We start from the raw sequence: 20,570 nt of genomic DNA on the forward strand, positions 1-20,570 counted from the left end.
GAAGGACCATGGGTACAGTGGACATCACACTAGGGATAGTGTTAATGGCATGCCCTGTCGGCGTCCCTTTTCGAGTTTTCTAAAACAAAAAATGCAATACTCCTCGGCTACCATGAGATGTCGGCCTATGCATAGCATGTGAATCTAATCAGATAAAAACATCAGAAATACGATTACGGTGAGTAATGTATCCTGCATTTATTTATTTTTTTTATATATATCTATATATTTTTTTGGCTGCAGTGGCAGTACCCTTTTTAATTGTATTTAAACAACCAGCACCAAGATCAGGAGCTGCCAAGTTTGTATTCAATTGTTGAAAGTAGAAACTAAATACGATTAGTCATTTGCTTTGCCATTTGCTCAAATTATCCTGCCTCTCTCTGTCTTGAGCCGGAGCACCTTAACTTCCGGAAACTCCCCAAGACATTCCTCTTCTCTTCCTCCTTCTCTCACTCTACTCTGGCAACCTCTGTTCTTTTTCTCCACCCTCCTTCCTACTTCTCCTCCCTAACTCCGCTCAGTTTTTGTGAATGGTTGCCTGGTTCGCCTCCAGAGCCTTGCAGGTCCCAGGGCTCCCGCCAGTCTTTGCACTCCGGGCTACTGCACTAGGTCCTGCATTACTATCAGCTTACGCTCCATGAACAAGGCAACCTCTCTGCACCCCTGTTGCACTGGAAGTGTTCGTTCCCCCCGCCCCATCTTCCTCGCACCTCCGTCTGTATGAATGCATTACCTACATTTACTAGGACTGGTAAGTTTGTCTGTCCTCTCCCCCCTTCTCCCCGCACCGCTCCACCACCTCCTCCATAGTGGTTTCAAAACTGTGTCCTAGGAGAAATGCAGTCAGGCCTAGTATGCTCGCTTTTCTGTTTAGATCATTCAGAAACTTCAAGGCCTAAGAATGATTACTGTATTCCCTTGTTTCCTTCCCGCCTTGAAGTGCTTTGAAACACTCCACTTGTGTATAAGCGCTGTATAAATAAAACATTACAATTACATTTACAATCACTTAGAAATGCAAATCATGATTTATTTTAGTTCACAATGGGGCAAATTAACACTTTATGTATTTTCAGGTGTTACTGGATTTTCCACAGTCACTTTGGCAAGGAAGCTGAGCAGTTGTTCAACACACTTGAGTCCTCCTATCAGAAAGCCCTGCAATCCCACTTGAAGAGCGCAGACAGTATAGTATCCTTGCCTCAGTCGGATCGTTCCTCCTCGAGTTCCCAGGAGAGCCTTAAGTACGTTTTTAAGCTTTTCTGATGAATGTGATATTTGGAATGCTTTGCATGTTCAGTGTGTGCTCAATGCAGAAAGAAACATCTTTGGCATAACATTAGACTGCCGTTGGTGTTCAGGTAACCTGAACAAGCCAATGTAAGATGCATGGTTGGTCCGCTGTTAATTAACAGCGTTAATTCATTGTGGTAATTGTACAGTCTTAAGTTGCAGTACTGCATAGGTAGTTGTCTCGGATCTGTGTGTTTCAAGTGAATATTAACTGGTCAGATTTTCACTTTTTTTTGTACCACATCTTTTGCCACAGAACGCTGGAATACCCGCCTGCATCCCAATCTTCCTCACCATTTTTGACCTGACCCCTACCAATATTGCCTGACTGCTACCCACCATCTACCTTTTTGTGGTAGAATGTGGTAAACAAAATTAAGAGGGGGTAGGGCAACCAGTTGGTGGGGGAGGGGCATCAAAACACAAAAACCCTTTGTCTCCAAATGAAAAAATTCTATTATACTGCTTTTTAGCTGCAATTCCGTTTCTCCAGAAAGGAATGCATAACTCATTTTTTATTGTGTGCTATTGGGGTGAATTTGTAACAAATTCCTCAAGATAGCACATGGAGCCAGATTGTGTAACTAATGTAAGCAGATTGGTTCATAATAAATGGCAATCCTATTTTATAACAAATGAAATTATGTACCCAGAGTCCGTTCAAAAGCAGAAGGAAAATGGAATCCTTAACAGTTTCTTTGACCATGCCTTGTAGTACTGTTGCTTTGGATTCAAGGTTTTGAACATAGTTGTGCAAACTGCATGCTGTATTGTTTATAGATTGCCAAACCCGTCTGCATGGGTTTGATTGCTGGATCCGCTGTTATAACTACATGTGTGTTTCTCTTACATGCTATCTCCGGTCAGATGCTGGATCCACTGGAATAACTATGTGTATATTTCTCTTACATGCTGTCACCATTCAGATGCGGGATCCACTGTAATAACTATATGTATGTATTTCCTCCCAGCCGTCCACTATCTGCCAAAAGAAGTCCAACTGGAAGTATGACGTCCAGAGGTAAGACCCAAATCAAGGGCTAAAGGGAGACTACAGCACGCAACGGTATGATACATAGATTCATAGGTGTGGTTTTGTACGTGGATCATTCGTTTGTTTTTTGTCGTGGTTATAGCCCAGAGTTAATAGCCACTGTACCCTTGTGAATGCAGGTTCACCATTATGAGCTGTAAATAAAAGGAATCTTGTAAAGTGATGCTACAATTTGTTGGCCATTAACTTTGCAACCCTTAATTTTATTTTGGTATTTATTTTATTTGTTAACTATATAGAGTTGCCAACTCATTGGAAGAAGGCTGCTCCAAAGGGCTTTAACAGATAATGGCAAAAAACTGTAGACTGAATAGAATAGCGTTAACGTACCTGTTATATGGCCGGCTTGGCCTGGATCAGAAAAGGACATCGAAGATCTTGGGAGGCCAGACAATATGTGTACCTACATTGTGCAAGTCTACTTTGACATGGGTAATGGGAGTTACAAGTCAGAACTTTATGCAGAGCCAATGGAGTGGATGCTGATTTTGCTAGCAGAGCTTAAGAAGTTTCTTAAAAGTCGTCCTACCTAGGTACATTTTTTAGGTTGTGGGCGGTCCTAATGTTGGCACCTAATGTTGAAAGTGACCTTCTGCTGTTTGTCTATCAAACATGGTCTCATTAAATTCAGGGCCTAACAATTCAGTAGTGGGGTGCATTTATGAGGATGCTTGGGTTAATCACAGTACTTTATAATTTGTTTCCCCAACCTGAATCCATTTTAAGGATTTAAATCATGCTGGCGCATAGTTGCCCAAGAACCAGCCAGGGTGCTTTATTTTGTATTAGCTGAAGAAGCTGTAGTTGGTATTTATTTAGACCAAAGTTAAGACTATTACAATCGAAGCCTTCCAGACCCAATTTCCCTGCTCAATAAGCAGAGATTTTACAGCTTTGCATATTCTTAATAGTTGCATTGAGCTAATTCAAAGTACTTTATTGTGAAAGTTCTTTTAGACACATAGCTAAAGTCGGAGAAAGCGCATGCCTACCTACCCAGCACCATTTAGTTGTATGAAATGTAGCACATATATATAGTTCTTTTGTAAATGTGGCGAAATAAATACGGCCAAATGGACCTCTCAAAATAATGTCATCTTGCAACAGTTTTGGAAAAATAAAACGTTTGCTGCATACTTCCCCACTATCGTTCATCAAAGTGGGTTATGGAGTTTCTTCTCCATGGAATGAAATAGGAAGGATGTGTACGGGTTTGCACCGATACGTGATAGTTCAAAGATTGCACACACCTTTCTTGACTGTGTTCCTCCTCTTGCAAATTATGAAGCCACTCTGCTGAGAGGGGGTGCTGAGAGCCATGACACAGGAAACCTCTTAAGCCACTGTTCAGTTCCAGCAGAAGGGAAATGTGTGGTGATGGCGGGTATGCTTAAAGGTTGATGCTTTGAAGGGGGCGCGAGGGGGAGAAATAGGGGCAGGGAGATGTTTTCCCCAGATGATAGACACTATTTAAAAAAGAACAACAAGAAATACTAAGAAGAAAATATGCCTGTGTGAAGGGATGGAGGAGGGTAATGTATGAAAATAATATCTAATTTATTACAATATTTGTACAACAATTTGAAAATCACACAAACCAGCAGCACCATAGTTTCCTCTTTACATGAGTGATAGATCGTCTTTAAAGCTGTAACTTCTCAACCAGTACTTTTTTTTTTCTTCTGTGTGCATGCTGTTAGGCAGTGTCACCAGTTCACATGACATTGACTATTTTGAGACATTATTTTTTTTGGTCCAGTTTCTTCTGCCTGCAAGGCAGTGATTAAATTAATTTACATGTGTTGCAGGCATTGAACAATGTATTCTTTCCTATCCTATTGGTTTCTGTTGCTGCTAATCGAAAAATCTTATCTTGGATGTTAATCCTATTCAAGATATTTGCTTTGTTTGCAAACCTTCCTCTTTTCACTCCCTCATTTTTCTCTTTTACACAGTATAACCCGAGAACAACGCAAGGTATTCATTCATGCAATATTGTTTCTCTTGTCTAAAAAAAAAAACATTGAGTTATGTTGGGCTATTCCTCTAAAGGTTGCCTTGAATAGTGCTACCAACCATCTGATTTACGGAGTTAATATACTTCTCAAACTGAAGATTAATCCAGAAAATGCCTTGCAGGCAATCCTTTGAACACAGACCACAAGATGGTGCACCTCATCAGTTCTCACTTTGTATTTTACTTTCTAATTCTATCGCGACATAGGTTGGTGTTTACATTTCTTAAGCCATGTTCCTGAAGCAGAGGGTGGGGATCTTTGAGCTCTTCCTTGAGAATAGTGATAGTAAACTTCACGCCTGGCTTTAATATGTTGTGAATTACTCCTTAGAATAGCAGATGCACCCAAACTTAATTTTCTTTCTAGTACTTTCTGTTGAGCGGATACAAAATATTATTCTAGCTTTTGGGGTTGAAAAACAGCATGTAACATAAAAAAGAAACAAGACACCTGGAGCTCCGACTTTGCTGGTGGAGCACGATGTGCAGGGGCAGCGTTGAGTGGGAGAGCACCGGAGGCAGACGGGATATTACAGAAATTCTGTTACAGCTAAAAGACTGGATAGTTGGCATGTATCCCAAGATGGACTCTCTCTCTAAAGTTGACATGTTAAAACACTGCCTGGACAAGCATAATGCCGTCTGGACGAGGTGGCGCATAGTCTCCGGAGTGGAGGACAGTGCGATGGCCTTGTTGGAGAGAATTCTTATTTCTGTGATAATTCCCTTCAGCCTTGGAGACCCCCAGCTCGTTTGCTGGACTTTTGGACTTTACATTTTCATCCTGGAGTGAGAATTTGTTATCACTCATGTAATTTTGATGTAATCTGGTCTTTCTCTTTGGTTTTGGAGTCTGACAAACTCCATAGGCATCTACCTTTTTGTATTATGACACACATCACCTTCAGTCTAGTGTCACAGAGAAGTCCTTTGGATTTCTCATAAGGTTTAAACACCTTCTCTTGGTTAAACTAATGTTCCCAAAAGTATGAAACTGAAATTGACTTTACTTACCTGTTTTTCGTATGTAGGTCCAGTACACACCACCTTATGTGAAAGTACTGGGGGGTTATTTAGTAGCCTCTTTTCTTACTTATGTAGGTATTGTATGTAAATATGTGCTCTGTAAAGCGCTTTGGATTAAGGCGCTATATAAAAAACACATTATGTAAAAATGTTTGTTACTCTCACTACTTTTAATTTTCCTACCATTGTGCGCTTTTACCGCATGCTGAATCCTCAGCTGCAGTATACTACCCATGGGTGCCCATTTTGTCCAAATGGCCCCGATCTTCTTTTCCCCATTTCTAGCTTGTGAGGTCTTTCTTGGGTTTTACTCTGCACGCCAAACCAGGTTTAATCTTTTTGTTTGTTTTGCTTTTGGTGGGCTACAGTGCTGAAACCCACCTCTGGCTCCAGTGTGGCTGGCAGGGCAGGAAGCGAGGGAGGTGCCCGAAACTCCCTGTCCTTAGTCTCCTTGGTTACTTGAATGCACCCAATGCTGATTGACTGGCTGGCTGTCCTTGCAGGACAGCCACCCTGCTGTGTCTGTGACAGCTAGGCTGTACATGAATGGGCGAAAACCTGCATAAAAGGCGAGGTCTCTTGAACAGAAGGCAGTCGACCACTGGACAAAACATCCAGCGAAGGAAACTGTAAGAGAAGCTTGCTGCACCCTCCTAGACCGTTGAACTGCCCAGTGAAGCCCTGCTGCAGTGCTGAAGCTCCAAACTCTGAATAGACTAGAGAAGCCTGGAACAGACTACTTCTTCCCTTGGGTTGGTGGGACCAACTGACCCCAAGACGAACTGTGCTGTAAGACCTTTCCCTGCTGGCTGTACTTCTTTGCTGCTGCTGGAACAGAGTGCTAGGGGTCAGGAAACCCAGAATAGAGTGCATAGTCTTTAAGCCGGACCAGAGCTCCAGGAAGATCCTGAGGACCCTCCTGAAGCAGGACAACCCAAGTCTGACCCACCTCACCAGAGTGCTGGACCCCAGAAGTAAGAGAAGCCCATCAAGTGTCCCAAGAACCATGGTGGTGCTATAGACGGGTAGCTGAAACCGCAAAGTGCTGCTGATCTGGCGAGAGCCTGTCGCCGCCACCAACCTTCAAACTGCAGTAGTCCTCCAGACGTCCTCCCTCTTGTCCCCACGACTGAGGCCCAGGAACCCAGGATCTGCAAGACTGCAACCCAAACAGAAGCCAGCTGGATCCTCTTCTTCAAACCTAAGGTACTGTCTTGACTAAGGGGTATTTACCTCTTGTGTCTGTAGCTTGCTTTTTCTCGCTGGAGACTTGCAGTAGCTGCTTTTTGCAGAGTGGAGTCCAGATCTGCCTTTCACAAGCCTAACAGCTTGTGGCCCAACAGTGATTCGTTTTTCTACAAACGCTCTTAAAACATTGTGCAAGATGTTTGTGCTATCTAAAGAAGTGCCTCAGCTACATAGACATTGTTCATATTGACTTTGGCTGTCCTGGCTCCCTGCAGACTTGGTTCAAACTGTCGCTAATCAGTGGTGCATACATTTAACTTGTATTGCTGGGAAAGATCTAATCTAGACTTCAATGGGAGATTGAAAAGTATTCACATGCTCTGAGAACCTATTCACCTGCAACAGATGACACGCCCTGTGTGTTTAATTTGAATCTACATATCTGTACACATTTTTGCTTCTAGCCCTAGTGTCTTTACTGCCGCATTGCATTTTAGTCAGTGCACTATTCTGAATTTAGGCCCATTGCATTTTAGTCAATGTACTATTCTGATTCTAGGTGCTGCCCCATTGCATTTAATTAATGTACTATTCTGATTCTAGGTGCTGCCCCACTGCATTTCAGTTAATGTACTATTCGGATTCTAGGTGCTGCCCCATTGCATTTCAGTTAATGTACTATTCGAATTCTAGGTGCTGCCCCATTGCATTTAGTTAATGTACTATTCTGATTCTAGGTGCTGCCCCACGGCATTTTAGTTAATGTACTATTCTGATTCTAGGTGCTGCCCCATTGCATGTTAGCTAATGCACTATTCTGAATTTAGGTGCCGCCCCACTGCATTTCAGTTAATGTACTATTCTGATTCTAGACGCTTCCCCATTTTAGTCAATGTCAGGAATTGTCACATCTAAGTGCCCTCTGATGTAAGCATTTTAGTCAATGTTAGGAATTGTCACCACTAGGTGCCCCTGATGTATGCCAACCAGCCACCGACTATCTTAGTCTGGCCTGCTCCCCACCAGCGCCACTAGAATCCACCACTATCTACAGACCATGATCTTCTGGCTCGCCCTAATCATGTTCCCATTCTGCTTAATACAGGACGACGTACCCTGTAGCAACAATAGCTACATAGCCCACCAGGACGGCCTGGCTAAACTAGGGTGCCCCAGACACCACCCCGTCCCATGCCCCACCCCGTTCCTACCCTCCGCATCCCCCTTCCCCTCCACTAACCACCCTCTCACCTCCACCTCCATTGCCATCCGTGGCCCACCTACCAACAGCCACCCCAGCCCCATTGCGAAGTCTAACCAAATTAAACTGACCACCAAACCTCCCGCCCGCTTTAAGCCGCCCGGCCTAACCACCCCATCCCTTACTCCCAACCTCACAGCCCGCAATGACAGATTAGGCTCCAGGCTCCCCACCACAATTTCTGGACCCAGCTCCAAACCTTACACCAAAACTAATACAAAGCACATTGCCCCGAACAAGCCCACACCTCCCCCACTAAAAGGCGCCCTACTCAACGTCAGATCCTTGGCTGCCCACCCCACAGAAATTGCAGACATTATCCTTACCAACGACCTTGACTTTCTAGCCCTAACAGAAACCTGGCTTCATGAGGCATCCGGACCCCATTTATCGCTAGCCATCCCAGACAAATACTCTATCCTCAGAGCGGACAGACCAAACGCCAGAGGTGGAGGCGTAGCGATCATTTCAAAATCCTCCCTAGGCCTTAGACCAACCGACACAGTCGCACTCACATCCTGTGAGTTACTCACAGCCAAACTACAAACATCCGCCACGACCACAATCACCATCCACCTCATCTATAGACCGCCAGGCCCCCCTGGGACCTTTGAAGAAGACATCACATCCCTCATCACCGAATATTCCAAACCATCAGCACAAATCATGATCCTCAGAGACTTCAATCTCGGCTACCAAGACCCAAACGATGCACATGCTGCATCCCTAGCCAATGTCCTAACCGATCATGGTCTTACTCAACTCGTTGTACTCCCTACCCACCAAAAAGGCAGAACCCTTGATTGGGTAGCAACTCACAATTGCAATACAACTTGCAAAGACCCCCAACCTCTGGCATGGACCGATCACCACATGATCCCTCTTGAGGTCAACACCAATCGGGCACTGCCCAATAAGCACCCCATGGCACCAGCATGTCCCACCAGGAATAAACGCAACATTACTGCTGAAGCCCTACTACCACTGGTCTTACCTACCCTCAATGCTCGCCCAGCCAACGCTGACCTAAACCTGCTGATTGACACCTTCAATAATTCCATGGCTAGAGCAATGGACACCGTTGCCCCTTTAAAAATACGCAAAGTTAAACCCAAAGCTCATCTGAACTCGTGGTACACCCCTGAGCTCAAAATACTCAGGAAAGAGAAAGCTAAGGCTCATCACACCTGGAAGACTAACCCCACCGCGGAAAACAAATCCAACCTCACTAACTTATCCTCACTTTACAAAAGCGCGATAATCCAGACCAAAAAAGATGCTTACAACACCAGGATCACTCAGACAGGATCATCCACTAAAGAACTATTTAAAATTCTGAAGGAACTAGAAAACCCTATCTCACCTCCAGAAACCTGCCTGAAAGACAAAGCCTGGTGCACCAACATCCAGAACGCCCTCAACAATAAAATTTTAGGACTCCAAACTAAAATTGAAGACAAACGGCAACAACTCTTCAACAATAAGGTCACCAACCTTAGCCTAACCACACCTAACAACGCTAGCGCAGGCTTCTCGTTTAAGAAAGTCACCATCCCGGAAGTTCAAAAAATCATCACCTCCCTAAAACCCTCTAACTGCAAAGGAGACAGCTGCCCGGCACAGATCATAAAAGATGCAGCCAGAGAGCTCTCGCCCTTCATTACCAAACTCATCAACCTATCCTTCACCAATAACTCTATCCCCAGCAACTTAAAACAATCATGGGTTCTCCCACTCCTGAAAAAACAATCCCTCAACCCGGCCATACCCACCAACTACAGGCCCATCACCACAGTCCCCTTCCTACTGAAAATCCTGGACAGAGTTGCCTACATCCAAATTCAGGAATACCTGGAATCCAAACAACTGCTAGGAATACGTCAATCTGGCTTCAGACCTCAACACGGAACTGAAACTGCCCTTGTTGATCTCAAAAGCCAGATTGATGAAATTAAAGACAAAGGCAATGCCGCAATCCTACTCCTACTAGACCTCTCAGCGGCCTTTGACCTGGTCAGCCACGAAGTCCTCTGTAATCACCTTGCCACCGCAGCCCACGTCTCCTCCCCTGCCATCACATGGATACAATCCTTCCTGGCTAACAGAACCATGCGAGTCTTTTCCACTATAGCTGCAGCTTGTCCCCATCCCCATCACATGCGGGGTCCCACAAGGATCCTGTGTATCCCCCACTTTGTACAACATATTTATAAAGCCTCTATTTGACCAACTGGACCATCTGGGTGTCACCTACACAAACTACGCAGATAACACCCAGATACTCCTCACCATCTCTGGTATTTACCAAGAAGACACCGCCCGGATCAACAAAATATTCTCCATCATTCAGGCATGGATGGCCTCCCATGGCCTCTGCCTGAATGATGAGAAGACAGAGCTCCTAATCGTCGGCTCCCCCAACACTCTAACTAAACTTGACCCTAGCTATAACAACATCACCATCGATGGCCATGCCATCCCCATAGCCAAAAGCGTAAAAACCCTTGGTTTCTATCTAGATGCCAACACCAAACCTTAGCAAACACACCAATATGACCGCCTCAGCCGCTGCCTATACCGGCAAGCTCATTAGGGCCAGCAGACCTTTCCTATCACCCAACAGCTGCCTCACCCTTGCCAGGGCCCTAATACAATCCAAACTCGATTACTGTAACAGCCTGTACCTTGGTGCTAATCAATCCGTACTCAACAAGCTGCAGGTAATACAAAACAACGCCTTGCGCGCAGCCCTCAACATTCCCAGACAAGAGCATATCTCCGCTACTAGGAAAGCCTGCAAATGGCTATCCATACGCCAAAAAATTGATCTAAAAACCATCTGCCTCACATAGAAATCCCTCAATCACCTAGCACCACCATATCTAGCTAATAAATTCACCCTGAAACCTGCCACCAGATCCTCCAACACTCTTTGCTTATCAGTGCCCAGGTTCCACCTAAAAAGAGCTGGAGGGGTAAGCTTCACAGTGCTTGCCCCCCAAACTCTGGAACTCCCTACCGCTCAACATCAAAACTGTCGAATCCTTCCAGATCTTTAGGAAGCAGGTCATCAGCTGGCTCCTAAACAAAGAATAACGCCATTAACACCATACCCGTGCGGTAGCTGGCTTAGTCACTGTATTTATATTGAAAACTGTATATCGTACGTACTGCATTTGCTCTTGTTTACTGATCACTGTATATATATGTATATATTATAAACTGTACGAAGTATGCAACACTAAGATACTTAACGCTGTAACCAAATTCTTAAGCGCCCTTCTACCTCTGGGTTTGGAGCGCCATACAAATAAAATAAACAAACAAACCTTTTTCCTTCCCTAACCTTTTCCTTTTCCACAACCTCAGAAGTGCATTAAGTGTAAAGCGTGATATATTGCCAACATTGTCCTACTAATTGAAGTCCCCTCAGAGTGTAGGAAGTGTGTGTGTGGCATCCCAAAAGGGTATCTACTTGCTTATCTTAAATCTGAGGAAGTGTTATGAGTGTATTTTTATTGTTGCATATTGCCCTTTTTAAAGAAGGCTTACTTAAAACCAACCATTAAATAAATAATGATTTTACTTGAACAACTTGTGTAAGTGTTATTTGGATACTTTTAATTGTGAATCTCAGTGTTGCATCTCTACAGCTCACATTTACCCCTCCTTGAGAAGTCTGTCTGCTCAGTCACTCTACCAACTTGTGTAGTGCAGACCTATACCAATAGGTGGGTTACCTATTACCAATAGGACAAGGCTGGTGTAGTCTCCCACAGGGTGACTGCATCCAATCTTGCCTAACAGGCCTGGCAAGTAGAGTAAGTGTGCTAGAAGGCCAACTCAAGATAGTGGCTGACAAGAATGAAGATCTGGATGGCTGTGCCCGAATAAATGTTTGGTTGGTCGGCATCAGGGAGCAACCCGGCCAATCTAAGATGGAAGAATTTGTGGAGCAGCTTTGTAATACTGTTTTCGGAGGAGATGAGTTGTTACCCCGGTTTGTGGTAGAAAGAACACACTGGGTTCTAGCACAGAGACTGATCCCAGGGCCCCCCGCAAGGCCTATAATAGCACTGCTTCTAAATTATCAGGATTGCAATACCATCCTTGGGTTGGCCTGGCAGAAGGGTGCCCTGCAGCACGACTGAGACCGCTTCCAAATGTTTCCCTTTTTTTTTTTCTTCCAGCAGATGTGCAGGCGTCAAGGAGATCCTTTACTGGAGTGAAGCATAGATTACGTGACGGCGAGATTCAGTATTCCAAGCTCTTCCCTGCCAAACCTAGGATCCAATTTGACGGGAAGATGCAAGTCTTTACATCTCCGGAATCTGCCAGCTCCTTTCTCGATGGCGTAGACAAGGAGGGGGCGAAACAAATGTCAGATGTGACCGGAATAGGGGCAATGAGGGTCAGGAGGACACCTGAATGTTTGGAATGTGGCGAAAGGGCATGGAGACGGCACTGTGGGAGTGATGCAGGAGGTTGATGGCTGTTGTCTCCAGGGGACCCGAACAATAATTTGCCATAAGGCCATTAAGTTAATCCTGTGATGTTTGGCTGGTCGTGCTCGATTTCGGCACTAGTGTCCTGTGCACAGCCTTGTTTTATGGTTTTTATCTAGGGTTGGGTTGGAATTGATGGGTTGGAGTTGCCCGTGGGGGAGCAGAGAAGGGGTTTGTTGGGTGTGTGGATTTTTGTTGGTTGGAGTTTGACCATTTGGCATCAAGGTGGTGGAATATAAGCTTGGTATTAAGTATATATCAGGCAGCAGGAAACTGTAACCGAGCACCACTTGTAGATTTCATTGAGGGATGGCCCTTAAGGTAGTAACATGGAATATTCAGGGGTGTAACAAACCCACCAAGACCAGGCAGGTGGTGCACTATTTGAAAAGTCATGGAGTGGCACTATTTCAAGAAACCCACTTGGAACCTCGGACTGAGTCCCACTGGGCATCGCAATGGGGATATCATGCATACTTCTCGTCCTATGCCCGGGGAGCGGCTATATTAATAAATAAGTCTATGAAGGATGGCTTTGTGTCTAGTAGATTGGATGATGTGGGCAGGGCACGGATGATGGTCGGGGTCTTGGAGGGGGTGCAAGTGACTTTGGTAAATACATACGTGCCAAATGTGGAGGATGTTGGCTATTTCGATTGGGTGTCGATAAACCTGTCAGACTGCTGAAATTCTATAATTATATGGGGGTGGGAGATAGGAACGCAGTGTTGGACTCTGCCAAGGATAGATCTCCAGGCTGCACGCCCTATGTGAACAAGGTTGACAAATTCAAGACGTTAATGGGATATACGACCTGGTAGATGTGTGGTGAATGCAGCTCTGGGAAGGCAGGGATTATACCTTTCATTCATGGGTACATGGGTCATATTCTAGTTTTGATTATTTACTGGTGTCTCGCAATGGGGGGGGGGGGTCTCTGGGTGAGTGCACCATCCTTCCCAGGACCCTGTTTGACCACTCGCCTGTGGTACTGGAGTGTGGTGTGGGAGGGTTTCTATGGTGTTTTAAATCGGACGCAGTGGCAGATGTGGTTCTCCAGCAGATTCAGAAGGACATTGTGGCTTTCTTCGAACGGAATGATGGCTCTGTTGGGTCACAGAGAGTGCTCTGGGAAAGCGTCAAATGCTATGTTAGGGGCATATGTATGGCGAAAGAATGTAGTACTTAATAATATCAGGAGGTAGCTTTCGGCCAATGAAACCATATTGAAGGAGTTGGAGGGGAGTATGTTACCTCGCCTATCCCCAGTACACTGGCAGCATTGAGAGCTGAGCTAACGGAATTCCAGAACAAAGCGAATAGGGAAGCTAAATTCTTGGGTCTGAGCTGACAGGTAAGGCAATACAGGGAGGGAGAAAAACCTGGTTCCTGCCTGGCCAGAATGCAAATTAACAAGGGGGTCCTGGGAGTCCCTCTGCCAGACATTAGTCCTGGTTGCAACCAGACTGAAACACGTGTCTGGGGTTTCTGTTGGTACTCTTGTTCAGAGGAGAATAGCCTAGCATTTCGGTGCTGGACTGCCCCAGGGCAGGACAAAGACTGATATGTTTGGGATATTTCTTTTCTGTGAAAGATAGTGAGCTAAAGACTCTGGGCAAGTCTCTCATAACCAGGACTAATGTCTGGTAGAGGGACTCCCAGGACCCCCTTGTTAATTTGCTGGCCAGAATGCAGCCAGCTGAGCGGCCGCCACCGTGGTTTGATGTGATTAGAGATGCCCAAGGGCTACCTCGATATGCTGACGAAGAGATCACAGCCACGTTTCAGGAGTTTTATGAACGCCTTTATGCTTCTAGATACGAACAGGGTGAGGTTGACCTGCAGATCTACTTCGAGGCAGTTGAATTGTATTGGGTGGAATCGCTTTTTAGGGACTCCATTAATGGGGAAGTGACGGAGGAGGAAATCCTAACGGCCATTAAGGAACTCCTGGGATCTAAGGCAGACAGTCTGACCGGGGAGTTTTATAAAAACTTAGCGCATATCTTGGCCCTGCGTTTGCTGCTCATGTATGCAGAATCAGTAAAGGTGGGCTATCTTTCCCCCAGCCCCCTACGATGTGCGAGGCTTCAATAATCCTGTTGCACAAGATGGGGAAACCACCCGAGGAGTGTGCTTTATATCAGCCAATCCTTAATGTGGACGGCAAAATCTTTTCCAAGAATCCTGGCTAATCGATTGCTCCCACTGATGCCTGGGCTGGGGCTAGCGGACCAGTCAGGGTTTATTCCGGGGAGGAGTACGACCTATAGTGTCCGCTGTTTTTTGGGGATCTTATAGGCATTACAGCCTGAGGCGAAGGCGCTGGCTGTGCTACTTGATGCGAAAAGGCATTTGACTCGGTTGAACGGCCTTTTCTTTTTGCAGTGCTCAGAAAGCTTGGTCTGGGTGAATACTGTATTTCATTGATCTCTGTCCTCTACACAGCACCAGTCGCAAGAATAAGAGTGGGGCAGGCTCAATCCGGGTTGGTGGCAATGGGATGGGGGACCAGGCAGAGCTGGGCATTATCTCCTCTCCTTTTTGCATTGGCCATGAAACCCTTAGCAGCAATATTGCGAGACCACCACATCCGAAGGGGGATACTGCTGGGCCTGCATCGCTTGATAATATCACTGTACACTAACAATGTGATAGTCTATGTGGTAGGCAATCTATCACCAGTGATGCGGATCAATTGGTGCAAGTCAGTAGCATTTCCACTTACGGATGGCACGGCAGCATTTGATCACCGGTTTGGGCTTACATCGGAGACGTGAGGTATTAAGTAAGTGGGGATTATCCTTGCACGGGGGCCGGCCATCCTGTACTGGGACAACTATCGTGAGTGCCATCCAGGAATTGGTGCTGCTTTGGCATACCCTCCCCCTTACGCTGCTGGGTCGTGTTGCGATATTGAAGATTATATTGCCCAAACTCTTATACCTATTAATGTTCTGATGATACTCTAAAACTAACAGAGGATTATCGACTTGGTATGAGCTCAGAAACAAGCCAGCATTCAACTCTTTATTCAAGCAAACAGACAGACAGATTGGACATGGGTCACACACCCCATCGATCAAATATAACAGCTAGTATTATGTTAGATTGCGTCACATATCACAGACTGCATACATGTTATTACTTATGCATTCCCAGGTTGCACATTTCTGTTACTCATGGAATGGGTCCCATATATTCTTCAGCCTACTCACCGTGCACCGTCCCAATGTAACCCTCCTCTTTTTCATTTTCATAAGTTAGCTCCCTAAGCCATTCCTCGCACAATGGAGCCACTTTTGATTTCCATTTTAACAAAACACATTTGTTTCGCAGCGATGCGCCATATATTAAACAATCTACAAAGTTCGATGGAAATGTTCCCAGTATCACCTAGTAGGTATTTGAGAGAGGGTGTAGAGTATGGGAGGTACCCCTGTAACAACATGCAGTATCTCGGCAATCCTATGCCCAAACTGTGCTACCTTGGGGCAGTTCCAAAACATATCAATAGTCTGCTCCCCCCCAGCCACATTTCATACATAGATATGTTACATTTGGGAAGAAACGTGCCACTCTTGCAGGTGTATAATGTGAATGGTTCAAGATCTTAAATTGAATCAGACGTAATCGCACATTAATTGCAACATTTTGTCACAGACAATATCTACGCCATTTAGTTTAATCTATGGTTCTATTCAAATCACTATTCCAGCAGAGCTTTGCTTTATTTCGTGTCACCGGAGTAGCCTGCACAGTTTTATACAACCTCGACACTTGACCCCTTGCCGTATCCCCCAGCCCTATCACAGCTATGCATTTGCATGATTTCGGTTCCTGGGGGAAGATGGCCATCTCTTGGGCACCGCTGCCCTGATTCGAAAATGTTCACTTTTTGACAGGGTTCGATCACTGCGAAGATGGGAATTCCTCCTGTGTCAAAAAATCTTCCTTGCGGGAATAAGTAAAATTGTCCTACATGAGGTCCCATGACGCCTGTATGTCAAGGTTATAGGTTGGAGGGAGGCCTGGACCGCACCAAAGGCTAATCTTGTTATACGGATTAGTTATTCCCAATTGTTTAAACAATCAAACCCATGCATTCACCGTTGTACGCACCAGGTGAAAAGTGCATCAGTCTGTGTATCGGTAATTCAAAATGACCGCTCTGAGGTCTGTCGGGGCTGCGCCATATCGTTATTTTTTATTTTTATTTATAAAGCGCACTAACAGCCCATGGGCGTCGAGGCGCTGGTCCAAGTAAATGGACAGGCATTTGGCCAGGCACTTTTGAACCTGTTTTCTCAGAGGGGCAACTCTCTTCCTAGCGCTGCTTTCAGTTGTAATCACCCATACAGTATGCAGGAAAGGGGATGGGACGTAGGAGTAATTATAGGTTGCTCACTGTAGTGACAAACATACTCCTAGTCCATATTACCCTTTCCTCCATACGTCCCACCATCCTTCTCAACATCTCACTGTCATTAGGCAATCGTAATATTGTCGACGCGCCAAAGGGGGCTGAGTGGCGCTGGTGGGATGTACTCAGCGGAGCGCATGCTCAAAGGGCAGCGCCCCGAAAGGTTCTGTTTCCTGTCCCTAGCGAGGGACGCCCATACAGTATGGAGGAAAGGGGACTATGGACTAGGAGTAAATTAGTCACTACTCTGAGTAACTTATAATTTAGTGACAAAGGGCGGTAGGAAGCGACTTCATCAGGCAGCCTACCTGGTTTCGACAATACTGATAACAGCCTTTATAAGCGTGGGCGGGAGATGCCCAGCAACCAGTAACTCCTCTCAAAACTTAAGCAGTCGTGGAGTAAGGGTCTCTATGTACGTCTTATACAATTCAGTCCCCAGCACATTGGGCACTCCACCTCCGTCAGTTCACGCCTGATTTCCTTTAGTACACCAGAAATAACCAAAATCATTGTACCCCCGCAGCCAGACCTTAAAGATTTCCCATATTGTATCATACCACAAAATGTAGCCCTCATTTGTCTCAAAGAACCTTTTGATCTTCTCCCTTAAATCCTCCACCATTACACCATCGATTACCAATGTGCATGGCATCGACCACCGAGTGCAGGGACGCAACGAACTACCAAGTTCCAATGACATCACTACTGGTGAATTGTCCGATGGCGTACGGGGTAGAATTCTGCTACCATGCAGACATGGCATCCAGATTGCTGAGAGTAGCCAGAAATCAATCTGTGACATAGCGTTGTGGACCATAGAATAATACATATATTTGGCTGCCCTCAGGTGCTGGTTACTCCAGACATCAACCAACCCCAGTTGTCCCATTATCTGCTTAATCATTTTACCTGCAGCCGATGGCCTGTGCTGTGTAGTGCTTGATTGGTCTTTGTGAAGATCCAAGATTGTGTTAAAATCACCACCCCAAGTAATGGGGGCGTTAGTCATCCTCCCCAAAATCTCAGCGGCCCGACTATAAAATACTGAGTCATCAATATTCGTGCTACAGGTATTAACCAGTATAACTATTTCACCCGATATGGACCCCCTCACTAGAATGGTCCAGCGCTACCTATTCTGCCTGCAAACATAATGATTGATGCACTAGTATAAGCACTCCCCTGGCTTGGGATGAGTAGGATGTATAATATCTCGGTTGCCCCCTTTTGGGTGCAAACTTGTTGTGGAGCAGCCCCAGTGTGTGCGTCTCCTGCAGCATTACTATTTTAGAATGGCGGTCCAAATATGCTATGACCTTTCTAGCTTTAATCGGATTATTGAGGCCACAGACATTCCATGATATCTGCCCTATTATTTCACCTGGCATTTATCCGCACACAGTAACAATAATGCATATTTCTCTTTACACCAATTGGGGCGTCATATACAGCATGTCCAACTACACACCCATAGCTGTCTGCTTCTGAAACCCTAGAGTCCTTACAAACTTCCTACCCCTTGCCGCCCTCCCTGAACATCTTCTCCAACTTGATGATACAACCGTGGAAAATTCCTGGGGTGCGTTTCGAGCAGTCACAGAACACACAGGCAGCTTGGTGGTCCTGCACCCCGACTTCAAACAGTGTCTTGTGCCTGTATCCTCAACAGTGTCTGGAAGGACAGAGAAAAGGCCCCCAATTAGCCCTCCATGTCATTCCGGCCGGCGTCCTCCCTCTGCGCCAGATCCTGATCTTTTCCACGCTCTGGCATCTGGAGCGAGGGTTCCACATAATCCATGGCTTCTACAGGATTGTCAAAACAAATTCGCTCTTCCTCCATACTGGATGCGTAATTTTGCAGGGAATATCGATGCATACTGAACATGTCTCGCCCTCAGCAATCTCTTCACTGGGTCGTAGGATCTCCTCAGGGCCTGGACACCAGCTGCAAAATCCGGGTAGATGTGAATATTATTGGTTTCGTAGCGAAGTGTCCCACGCTCTCTGGACCGCTTCAGGACCCGATCCCTGTCCCTATAGTTTAGCAATTTTGCTATGATAGTGCGCGGTGGGGCCAAAGGTCTAGGAATCGTTGCCAACTAGGAAGTGAGCGGAGAACTGATCTGTGCCAAACAGAGCTTTCAGTAGATCTTCAAGACATTTTTCCATGGGTCCCTTGCATGCGGCTTCGGGTCCTCCGACTATGCGCAGATTATTGCGCCTCAATCTTGATTAAAGATAATCGCATTTCCCTTGGGTCTTGGCAAGTTCTGCCTTCAATATTGCAATGTCGCGATCATGCTGGCCCACTTTGTCCTGAACTTCGCTGATCCTGGTTTCAGCCTCATTAATTTGGCCGCTTTCCATCTCAAGTTTATATTTTAGGGACCCAATGGTTGCCACAATGTCATCCAACTTCACATTGACTGCCATGAATCTGCTTTGCATCGCCAGCAGCAGCTGGTCCTCTCAGGCCGCAAGTGTCACTGTGGCCTCCTCCTAGATCGATTTCATCGGCCCGGCGGTTGATGGCTGGTGAATGAGTCCATCGGGCCCCGTTTCTTGCTGGCTGCCCTAGTCATGATGTTACTCTAGCCAGCGCCTCTGACCACCAGCTGGGTTGTAGTCCAACCCTGCTCCACAGAATGTCCACTCCAACAGTGGTGTGATGCTGGGGTCGGGCACCGGAAGAATAGACCAAAAGCCAAACATATTCTCCAAGATATGCAGTACAATGGCCCCCTCTCTGCACCCCTCAGTGCTCCAACCGGATAATATCTCCAATACTCAATGCCACTGCCTCAATCTGATGGGATTGCCAATGCCTCCCCAGCTACACCCCGCGCAGGACCAGTCGGCCTTTGTCATGCCCTGGACTGCTACCAGTGGTCACCAATCGCTGCCAACAAGGTGTCTCCAGGTCCAGGCCAGCATATCCACATACAATCCGTTCTCCCCCAGGTAGGCTTGTCACAGTGCATGTATCAATAGACTCGGCCAGCCAGCAGGTCAGTACATCGCTTTGGCCCCTCTGCCGTGTAATCACAAATTGGGAGCGCCTGTGGTGCCACGGCACCATTCCAGGCAGCCCCACGTCCTATGTAGGCACACAACACTGCCTACATTTAGGCCCTCCATGGCCGTCCCTCGTGGCAGCCGCCCGAGAGGGGTGCCAACACCCGCAGTATTCACCGAGGGCCAGCCCCTGTTCTTGGTCCTCGGTGTAAAGGATTTCAGCATGGGTCTGTGCACTCCAGGCCACCCTCGTCCTGCAGGCTACAAGATCCGCAGTCCACTGTAGGCAAACGGCTGCACCGCGCCGATGTCGTCAGCTGGGGTCCGCTCCTGCTCCGCTCGCCACACCAGGCTGCCATATCACAATATCTTGCCACACGGAGCCACCCGTTTAGGCCCGCCGATGCTACGATTCACCACCTGCCGCTGCTTACACAGCTTATCCAAAACGCAGGCATGAAACAAGATTTATTTATATAAAGGATTTGATCGCAGCTGGAGCTCACGTTCAAGCAGCCATCGTATTTGGCTTCTCAACAGCGCACCCGGGATACACCACTTTTACCCAGCCATATGGTGGGGCGGGGGGCTGGCACTCCCGACCTGGAGTGGTGTTACTGGGTGGCGCTGGTGCATTCTTTTTAAAAAACATTTTTTTTAAGCATTCTGGTACGTGACGCAATTTATTAGGACTCTTGTTCAAGTGGAGAGTATGTTTTAGCTGCCCCTGGCCTCTTGCGCTCACGGATTCTGGGTGTGCCTCATCCAGAACCAGGAACGAT

General features: G+C 46.2%; 1 protein-coding gene across 35 annotated transcripts in view; it reads left to right on the top strand.

The window, feature by feature from the left end:
• The window catches only part of CLASP1 (cytoplasmic linker associated protein 1), a 2,584,612-nt gene that overhangs the window by 834,814 nt on the left and 1,729,228 nt on the right, over nucleotides 1-20,570 (top strand). For 20 of the 35 annotated variants that reach the window (XM_069616727.1, XM_069616706.1, XM_069616709.1 and 17 more), the window contains 2 exons: nucleotides 1,080-1,247; nucleotides 2,268-2,317. In XM_069616727.1, the coding sequence (XP_069472828.1) occupies nucleotides 1,080-1,247; nucleotides 2,268-2,317 (218 nt within the window). Of the gene's footprint in view, nucleotides 1-1,079; nucleotides 1,248-2,222; nucleotides 2,318-20,570 lie in introns of all 35 variants that reach the window. The other 15 variants (XM_069616701.1, XM_069616702.1, XM_069616704.1 and 12 more) reach the window with 1 other exon arrangement.

The sequence above is a fragment of the Ambystoma mexicanum genome, chromosome 9 (assembly GCF_040938575.1).
Source record: "Ambystoma mexicanum isolate Mex_15411 chromosome 9, UKY_AmexF1_1, whole genome shotgun sequence".
Lineage (NCBI taxonomy): Eukaryota > Metazoa > Chordata > Amphibia > Caudata > Ambystomatidae > Ambystoma > Ambystoma mexicanum.